The sequence below is a fragment of the Salmo salar genome, chromosome ssa21, assembly GCF_905237065.1.
Source record: "Salmo salar chromosome ssa21, Ssal_v3.1, whole genome shotgun sequence".
Lineage (NCBI taxonomy): Eukaryota > Metazoa > Chordata > Actinopteri > Salmoniformes > Salmonidae > Salmo > Salmo salar.
Window position 1 is genome coordinate 46,084,044 of NC_059462.1, and position 11,036 is coordinate 46,095,079.

An 11,036-nucleotide genomic window follows, 5' to 3' on the forward strand; every position below is an offset into this window, starting at 1 on the left:
GGGTACATAGAGTTAAGTGCCCTACTTTTAAGTCCCATCAAACTTCCTCTTGTGAATTGAGCCTGGAACTTCCAGCCCATAGAGCACTTCCACATAGAACCCTTCCCTGTGCATCTCCAATGGTTGTGTCACATTTAGTCCCAGTGTGTTATGGGGACTGCAGGTTGAGTCTGATGAGTGTTTAAAATGCCATGCTTTTTTAGGACAAATTCTCTATTCTAAACTACAGATGAGAACAGAATGTTCTCACTCTGACCTGAAGAACAACAGAATGTTCTCACTCTGACCTGAAGAACAACAGAATGTTCTCACTCTGACCTGAAGAACAACAGAATGTTCTCACTCTGACCTGAAGACCAACAGAATGTTCTCACTCTGACCTGAAGACCAACAGAATGTTCTCACTCTGACCTGAAGACCAACAGAATGTTCTCACTCTGACCTGAAGAACAACAGAATGTTCTCACTCTGACCTGAAGAACAACAGAATGTTCTCACTCTGACCTGAAGAACAACAGAATGTTCTCACTCTGACCTGAAGAACAACAGAATGTTCTCACTCTGACCTGAAGAACAACAGAATGTTCTCACTCAGACCTGAAGACCAACAGAATGTTCTCACTCTGACCTGAAGACCAACAGAATGTTCTCACTCTGACCTGAAGAACAACAGAATGTTCTCACTCTGACCTGAAGAACAACAGAATGTTCTCACTCTGACCTGAAGAACAACAGAATGTTCTCACTCTGACCTGAAGAACAACAGAATGTTCTCACTCTGACCTGAAGAACAACAGAATGTTCTCACTCTGACCTGAAGAACAACAGAATGTTCTCACTCTGACCTGAAGAACAACAGAATGTTCTCACTCTAATCTGAAGAACAACAGAATGTTCTCACTCTGACCTGAAGACCAACAGAATGTTCTCACTCTGACCTGAAGACCAACAGAATGTTCTCACTCTGACCTGAAGAACAACAGAATGTTCTCACTCTGACCTGAAGAACAACAGAATGTTCTCACTCTGACCTGAAGAACAACAGAATGTTCTCACTCTGACCTGAAGAACAACAGGAGCATACTTGAGGAAACAAGGCATTGTATTTCATTTCCAAGGCATTGTATTTGATTTGCCCTTTATAGTGAAGAATCTGGACTTCTCAGCTACAACTGATGAATGTAAATAATTCATACAATCATGGTGCTATGGCATACACCATCTTGGTTACTGTAATCCACCTCAGTGAGCACAGCAAGAGGGAAAAAAAGTATCATAATCCAATTTGAGGTCAAAGTATTTATCAGGTTATGGAACCTGCCTGAAAAGAAAGGTAAATAAACCAGTTGCAGAGGTCATCCTTGCACCTTTTTCATTTGTGAAATTTGCCATTGAGCACTGGCCCACAGAGCGCACTCCAAGAGTTCTGATAATGATCTGAGGAAACAACAAACAAGCCGTCCTGTACCGCTGTCTGCTATTTGCTATGGCAACTCCGTAGCGTGCTACGAGTGGGATGGGGGTTCGTTCGGGTTGACTGGGAGGCCAGGTCTTTTGTCGTTCAAGCATTCTTTTTGTAGATCACAAGCTGATATGTATGTGCAGATTTAGAGTTTTAAAACTTTTTTTTTTAAAGGAGAGAGCAAACAAAGTTCTTTTGACCAATCGATTGGACGAAAATTTTAAACGTGTATTTTTCCATATATTGACACATCCTATGTGTTTTAATCAAATCAACTATATTCACTGAGCTTATTAATGCTTTAAGCACACACTTTGATTAAATAATTAAGACACACAATTGACTAGAGGGAGTCCGACCAGCAATTGATTTGTTTGTGCCGGGCCAAGACTTGCTTCGCTGTGTAAAAAAAATATATATATTTTTTTTTATTTAAAAAGACAGTGAATGTGACTAGAACCCGTTCTCTCTCTCCTTCCTACTGCAGCGACTACCACAAATCATCAACGTGTATTATCGCGCTCTCCGTGTTGCTGAAGCTACAACATAATTACAGCCATTTCTGACTGAAAAGTTCCCTCATTTGTTTAGGAAAAACATTCCCTATTCCCTCAACTCTTGCTCTCTTTACGTGACATGTTTGCATTGCATAGACCAAAGACCTACTCGCATGGGACTAGTATTACTAGAGAACGTTGGTTATGTAATTATTACTCCAGAATGTCTGTTATTCCAGAGGACGATTCGGATGGGAACAGTTTTTTTCCAAACTGCCCCATGTAAATCTTTATTTTTTTTCCCAAAATAAATGGACAGTTATGACTGAAGCCTGGAGGTTTTTATTCTAGGTGTGAAGATACAGTATTTCAACACGTCCAGGTGATGTGGCCACACTGATAACTCCAGCTTGGTTCCCAAGTTTCTAAACCATACCAAACCATATTTCCTATAGTGTCAGTATAATATTCGAATTGAGGAAGTGTGATCATAATCATTAGGATATTATAGCCATCCACAGTACATCCTAAATGCCCCCCAGCCTATCAGATGTGAGCTAAACAGTGCAATTGCACTTGAGATGCATTTTAAGGCTACGGATGAGAAAGTTAACTTATCATTTCCAAACGTTTAGGTCAGTTGTATGCTGCAACAGCAAGGGTTGCATTAAATAGGCTCAATATTTTTTTACTTATGCATTTGGCAATATTCAATTCATAAACACAAAACATATAAACAAAATGATTCACTGTTAATGTAGATATATGAATGGCTAACATGTAACCTATATTTTATGTAACTAGGCAAGTCAGTTAAGAACAAATTCTTATTTACAATGACGGCCTACCCCGGCCGACGCTGGGCCAATTGTGCGCCGCCCTAGGGGACTCCCAATCACGGCCGGATGTGATATAGCCTGTATATAGCTTATGCGCAGCACTTAGTTCAATTTATCAAATCAGTTATAGTTTTCTTGCGCAAACCGCCAGCAACACCTTTCAAACTCAGACATTTCTATCAAAACACAGGGATGTCGATTCGCACGGGACTAGTATTATCAGACCTTGGAGTTTGCCCCCCAAAAAACGGTGGGTTATTCTGGCTGGAATTGTTACTCTCCTGCCATGTAAAAATTACTGACACGGCAGACTCGGACAGGACTAAAATGAAAGATTTGGTGTTTTGCGCTTGTGCACATAATTTCATTACCCGACCTCCCCCAGTAAATCTAATCCCATCCGAATAGGGCACAATAAGGCCTGACCTATAGCATATCATAATCACATCCATGAATTGGTTGTAACAAACTCTGAATATCGTAACACGTGACACCAAAATGGAAGCAGAGGACTTGACAAACTGGAAACAAGGGAATATTTACTGGTTGCTCTGGAGGTAAAGGGAAAGCCAGATGTGTGGAATAAATGTGACTAGTTGTGGAACATACTGGATATCAAGAAAAAGAAGGTAAGGAGCAAGCGCTGCGTGCATATTATGTGTTCCAAACAGGTGTTGTATAGATTACATCATCATTTTTATGACTGTTTGGAACAATGTAAAAAACGATAAATAAAGTATAAGCGCACCAGAGACTCTGTTGTAACGTTTTTTTTGTTTGTTAAGCCTTTATTACAGCAAAGACTAAAAACAGTCACATTCATTCATGAATGCAATTTACGACATGGAACGGTTTATTTTTTGTTTAAGCTAATCATTCAAGGCTCGCTTTATTTTATTCTAAAACTAAAATGCTTGATTGCATTTCAAATCATGAATGACTCGTATGCTGTGTGATGACATGAACGAATTAATGATTGATACAGTAGCCTATAGAAGTATTGAAATATAGGCCTAACTAAGTTATCGTATTAAGACTAAACAGGATGTGCTCTCAGGCCTACAGCTCAATGGTAGTTATACAAGGCTGCTATACCAAGCCTACTAATGATAGTAGGCTTATTATTATAATAATATCAAGATCAAGAAAAAGGAGCATTATTATTATTATAAATATTACTTTTCCGACAATTTGGAACCGTGTTAACACTAAATAAATTATAAATAATACCAGAGGTTATTTGAATGAAAAAAGTGTAAAGCCTTACGTTTATTACAGCAAACTGAAAGATTTAAAAACAAACAAATTTGTGAAATTGTTTACTTGACATGTCGTTGCGTGAGGCTTGGTGCTAACAGAATCAGTAGGCTATTAAACAAACACTCAAACAGACAGCAGAATCTGTCTTATTTCTGTAGATATATTGATTTATAAAGTCAGAAACATTTTAACAGTTAGGCTATTGATTGTAGACTAAATTAAGTTTTACTCCTCACTTTTCTTAGACAATAAGGCAAGGGCTGTTTTCCTGTCTCTGCTGCTGCCTCCGCCACATTGTTCAACACCCAAATGCTGGTTACCTTTGCTATTATGCACATAGCAACATGGTCTAGGACAAGGCACCACTTCAACATGATATTATTTTTGTTGCTACTGCTTGACTAAAGATATCTTGGTCGACCAAAAGCCTATCGACAAAGCAATCGTCCAGTCGACTAAATGGGGTCAGCCCTAATACAGAGGCAGAGAAACTTCCATCAGAGAGCCATTAATGAATCATGTTGAGGCAGGTCACACATAAATTATATTTGGCTAGCAACCATATGGGGGTGGAAGGATCTTTCAGTACTTAGGGTGAGGTACCGCACAGTCCACTGAGTTACACCTGACAGTAAAGGGTAGAAAGATGTGGGAAACAACCTAATATCACCCTATGGGGAGACGGACAAAGACCGTATGGAGCAAGTTCTTTGACCATCTTCTGTGGCCCAGTTAGTAGAGCATGGTGCTTGCAACGCCAGGGTTGTGGTTCGATTCCCACAGGGGACCAGTTTTTAAAAAGTATGAAAATTAATGCACTCACTACAATAAATCATTCTGGATAAGAGCATCTGCTAAATGACTAAAATGTCAATCTTAGAACACAGTTTCTACTGTAGTTTAGGCTATGTACCTTATTTTTAACATAGCTAGGCCTTGTCTTTTACTGTACCTTGTTATCCCAATTTCTACTGTAGCTAGTCTCTCTACTCAGTAATTGTAGCTCGATTCTGCTGCAGCTCATTTCTACTCTAGCTTGTTTCTGTCCGGTGGCCTTTGATCATTTGCTTGAAGGCAACAATAAATGGAATGTGGTGTTGCTTCAGTCCCTTTCTCAGGATGCAAAGTTAGGGGATCTTAATGAGGGGCGTTGTTGCCTAATGTGACCAGAGAACATTCTAATGGTTCTCTTGAGGGCCCCCTCTTGTAAAAGCCGCAAAGGGTAATGCAATAATTGTAGTAGAAGACAGGAACTGCTTAAAATTCAAGAGGGCAGGATTTTGGGGGTTTTGTTGTGCGATACAGAAGAACATTTACATGTGAAGCAGAGGGGGCCTATGAGCGAAATTGGCCTTTTGTGCATAGAAATGTGCATAGATAAACCAGCTGGTCCCAGCACTTCAGAGTATAACAACCAGTTACATTTCTATGCCTGTTGCTTGGTTGTTGGCGGATTAGTGCAAGGAGCTTGGTTGGGTAATCCTACAATGTGTTGAAAACATACGTATACATCAGGAAAACAACAGCAAGATATCCATAACAAAACATAGACAACCTCCCAAATACCAATTGTGTTTTTGCCAAAGACTAACAACAACCAATTTGTTGTACCACTGAGAGATAAAAACCTACCTTAAAAACAACACACCATAACCATGTACATATCACTCTAATCCCCTATAATTGATGGGTTCAACAAATGCATTAGGGCTCTCCATCCAATCAGGCATCAGTATGGATTCTGTGTGATTGTACAAAAGGGGGATCTTTTTTTTTAAGGTTAAGTGTGTATTATCCTCCACCACATCCAAAAAATGAATAATTTTGTGACAGAAGTGGTGTCGCTCTCTAATGGTCTCCTGCTGAGCTGTCTGGATGAGCATTAATATGCTGGGGATGATGAGCAGTGAGCACTGCTGGGCTGCATACCAAATGACACACTATTCCCTATATAGTACACTACTTTTGACCAGGACCCATAAGGCTCTGGTCAAATGTAGTGCACCACAAAGGAAATAGGGTCCGATTTGGGACATAACCTGTATCCCCATCCAGATCCAGCTGTGTGTGACTGGGCCCTGGGACCATTGGCCTGAGTCTGACAAGCCTAGGGCCAAAGCAGGTAGACTAATGACCATAGACATGGCCCTTCTGGCAATCCTTTGAACACATAGCCTAGCCATTCTATTCCATGATATATATGTATGTACTGTATGTATGCATGTACACTACCGGTCAAAAATTTTAAAACACCTACTTATTCAAGGGTTTTTCTTTATTTTTACTATTTTCTACATTGTAGAATAATAGTGAAGACATCAAAACCATGAAATAACACATATGGAATCATGTAGTAACCCCCAAAAAAGTGTTCAACAAATCAAAATATATTTTATATTTGAGATTCTTCAAAGAGCCACCATTTGCCTTTATGACAGCTTTGCACACTCTTGGCATTCCTTTAACCAGCTTCACCTGGAATGCTTTTCCAACAGTCTTGAAGGAGTTCCCACATATTCTGAGCACTTGTTGGCTGCTTTTCCACTCTGCAGTCTGACTCATCCCAAACCATCTCAATTTGGTTGAACTCAGGGGAATGTGGAGGCCAGGTCATCTGATGCAGCACTCCATTACTCTCATTCTTGGTCAAATAGCCCTTACACAGCCTGGAGGTGTGTTGGGTCATTGTCCTGTTGAAAAACAAATGATAGTGGCACTAAGCCCAAACCAGATGGGATGGCGTATCTCTGTAGAATGCTGTGGTAGCCATGCTGGTTAAGTGTGCCTTGAATTCTAAATATATCACAGATAGTGTCACCAGCAAAGCACCCCCACTCCATCACGCCTCCTTCTCCATGCTTTATGGTGGGAACCACACATGCGGAGATCATCCATTCACCCACACCGCGTCTCTCAGACACAGCAGTTGGAACAAAAAAAACTCCAATTTGGACTCCAGACCAAAGGACAAATTTCCACCGGTGTAATGTCCATTGCTCGTGTTAACTTTTAAGAAGGAACACCTGTTAATTGAAATGCATTCCAGGTGACTATCTCATGGAGCTGGTTGAGAGAATGCCAAGAGCGTGCAGAGCTGTCATCAAGGCAAAGGGTGGCTACTTTGAAGAATCTCAACTATAAAATATATTTTGATTTGTTTTACACTTTTTTGCTTACTACATGATTCCATTCGTGTTATTTCATAGTTTTGATGTCTTCACTATTATTCTACAGTGTAGAAAATAGTAAAAATAAAGAAAAACCCTTGAATGAGTAGGTGCTCTAAAACCTTTGACCAGTAGTGTGAGAGTGAGAGAGAGGAGAAAGAGACAGGAGAAAGAGTAGAGAGAGAGAAAGCATGTGTGTACTCCCTCACTACATTTTAACAAAGATAACCCAAAAAATAAATGCAGGACTTAAATCTGGCAAACTGTCGTAAGATATAATCCTTCTTTTCCTTTCCCTCAAATGAAATGTAGAACCAGATTCACAAGATCAAGGGGAAGAGTAATTAACCTTGCTCCTAGGCATCCAACCAGCTCTAGTCCCCACAGAATTCAACCTCTGCAGAGAGCGGGCCTTCCTATCGACAGGCCACCCACATTCCAACCCGCTTTGATTATACTTTAGGCCAGGGCTGTGTTCAGTAGGACACAGCATTGTGGAGTGTTCAGATAGGAACAGGCTTATATTATGTGGAACAGAACAGATGTCAGCTGCTCTATTGGTGATATTTCTATCTACAAGGTGGTGAACGTTACGGCCCAGGCAGTCGAGTAATGGAACCTGCCACTTCCTCAAAATAACATCAACATACTGTAGCTCGGTCACGACGGTGTGCAACATACAGCTCAAGTAGCATTGAGGTGAGGTGTGTAACTGACAATCACCCTCTATTGAGGTCAAAGTTCTGCTTGGTGGAAATCCCATTCGTTAAAGTGAGCAGATTGCTTTAGTTCAATCTCCTTATGTGGCTTGGCTAGGCCCAGTTTACTCAACCTGGCATCAGAGCCATACGAAACACATTGTACGTATTTCTGAGAACCTCCAAGACATATGACATGTACTAATGGTCTAGTTACTTTAGACAAACAAAAGTAGGGAGGTTGGTTCACCTAAACTGCTACATAACTTATCCTAACCTTTTTCATTAGTTCTCCTAATCACCAACGTAAATTCTCCCCATAATTCTTGTTTAGATGCAACAATCTACCTTTTCTGAGAGAAAGACGTATAATCATTTACATCATCCAACTCGTATGCCATTGTATGACCGGGTAAGACGTACGATACTATACATCCTCTAATTCGTATGATATTGTACAACTACTATTCCATTCATAATGTAAACTAATGTACACAATAAATGTACATTAACAGATTTAACAGATTTACGTACCAAATCCTACGAATTGCACTGAGACCTGACTGACCTCTGCCTGGTGAAAAGTAAATGGAGCTTTGACTCAGGAGATGACTTCGAGTCTTTGCCCCCCACCTCCCCCCTGCTCTGTGCAAATGGAATTTCTTGGAGTGTAGAGTGATAAGCACAGATGGAAGACTGTTTCTCAGGGCAGGCGCCAGCAGCACGTGCCTGGTTTCAAACAAAACCGCCACACACACTGAATCCTTGAGTCCCAACAAGCGATCTTTTAAACAGGAGATCAACTTGCTTTTTGTCCACTAACTGCTTTGGGATGTACCAACAAGAAACAAGTATTCGTGTTGATGTTTCATTTAAAGAAAACTAAGTGAATACTACTGTACAACAGACCATTACATAGGCCTAGGCATAATAATATGCAAATAACATGCAGTACAGTAGCTATACCTGAATGTATCAGAATGCACATATCTACATAAGAAAATATCTAGGCAGTACAACTGGGATTTCAGAGCCCAGATCACAATCACACCATAAAATAAGAATTTGTCCTTAACTGACTTGCCTAGTTAAATAAAAGTTAAAACAAAATAAAACAAATCTAGACTGAAATAACAACCACAACAGGGTCAACTATAGCCTCATCAGATATTCCATTTTTACATCACATAAATAGTCATAATGTAGTGGAGAGGATTCTCGATTGAATCATCTTCCTGCATAAAATATATAGCCGTCTTGACATTGCATGAAAAGCACACAACATATGCATAATTATAGGCCGACAGCTAGCTGTTCTCAATCAGATGCACACGTTGCCTCCTCTCTCCACATGAGGCCTACTCTACTCCTGTGTTGACTCTTCGCTTTCATCTCGCTATAGTGGCTAGACCGATGGCTATTGCTGTATTGGACTGGACAGACGATGACCACCAACATGATCTAATGTACAGTCAACTCTATTCAAAAAGCTGTTTAGTTTCAAGATGCTGTACATCCAATCGCGTTCCCGCGTCATATGACCCGCGGCAGCGAGCGCACATAACAGGGACAGTAGGATAGGCTATAACATTATCATAGGCCTACACTGTGATATGGATGTGTGTGAAATATTCTGACTATTGCATGCATGAACATGTGATCGCTGGTCGATATTTGAAGACTGCTTCCTATCGAATACCCACCTGAAGAACATGAGATCAAAAAGACGCCGAATGCCAGTTTCGTTGCTGGTCCCATTTTCGGTCAAATGTCAAATCCTTTATTTCCAGTAAATCCTGGTGCCACGAATCCTATGGGATTAGCGTCCAAAGTATCAGAGTACCTTTTTATAGCAAATGCATCAGGTGACTGACTGATTGAAAGAGCTGCAATGCCTGTAACATACAGCATACAAATTTCCACTTCAGAATCCTTAGTGTTTATTGTATTCTTCTGGCATGGGACATCGTTTGAAACACATGTAAAACAAAAATATATAACTATAAAGAAACTAAACTACTGCAAAAAAACAACAAAAAACGACGAATAGCTTGTTTGACTACTGGTTAATGTACTTGCTGCATGGTGTATCCATTCTGCACACAATAATGCAACATTGTCGCATTTTAGAAACAATGTCTAGCGCTAGACTATGTCCCAGCAAAAATAATCACAAACTCTTACTTTGTTGCAATTTTTCCGACTATCTAGCGATAATCTTTCATCTAGACAGCTATATTGCATCACCGTTAACATAAACCGGATTTGCATAGGTTTAAGATTGCCAACTGGTTACCTCACTAATTAAATCACAAATTCAATGAGTCGAGTTTGCGTAATTACATTTTACTGACCAAGTTTCACTCTTGCAAACATTACACCTTTCCAAAATCACGCGCGATCACATCCAAAGGAAAGTTGACGCCGGAGAAAACATTAACCAGCCATTCTACCGAAGGCTGTGTGTATTCCAAACGTTGTTTGTCCACAACATGCAAATAACGCAATATTGTCTCTAGCTGTCTTCAAAATCTGAATCTTGAATCACAGAAACTATATTTCGTATTTTAGATATGTCAATCGAGAAAGGATTGAAGTCGAGTTACACCGTTGAAGGCACATAGGAAACCCGTGAAGCTAGCCCGATACGTTAGCTACTGGCTGGCTTGGTCGGTATCGATTCAATCAATGTTCACTCGTGCGAACGGGAAGTGTGGCATACAAGAAAACAACGAATTAGAGAATTAAAATTAATCCTTTAGATGTAGTCTCTTTCGTCTAATATTGACGTTTTCCTTGAACGACTCGGTCATATAATTCTCATCACCTCTCCAAGTGCACAACTGTACTCAAGATGGCTGCTTGCACGGATTGTTTTTGATTTTTTTTTTTCATACTCATCTGTCACTACGCGGCTAAAGCTGTGACCGACATGAATAACGGCCAATAGAGAACGACAAATCCGCCAGAGCTTTACTGTTCCACCAATCCTGTGAGGCATTCTCTTGTCTTGTGCCCATGAATGAGAGGCAATAAACACGCCCAGGCGAGTGTACTGTGAGTAAAGGTATTGATGATGGGAGGGATGGCTGCAGATACGCTGATCAATAAAA

General features: G+C 40.3%; 1 protein-coding gene across 2 annotated transcripts in view; it reads right to left on the reverse strand.

Moving 5' to 3' along the window:
• LOC106582410 (activin receptor type-2A) overlaps positions 1-10,808 on the reverse strand; it is a 59,879-nt gene extending 49,071 nt beyond the window's left edge. Inside the window, exons 1-2 of one of the 2 annotated variants that reach the window (XM_014165502.2) lie at positions 10,278-10,808; positions 9,627-9,818 (exon numbers count right to left, since the gene is read on the reverse strand). In XM_014165502.2, coding sequence (XP_014020977.1) covers positions 9,627-9,681 — 55 coding nt within the window. In that variant the 5' untranslated portion in view covers positions 9,682-9,818; positions 10,278-10,808. The remainder of the gene's footprint in view (positions 1-9,626; positions 9,819-10,277) is intronic. The other variant, XM_014165503.2, reaches the window with a different exon arrangement.
• Between the last annotated feature and the right edge of the window lie 228 nt (positions 10,809-11,036).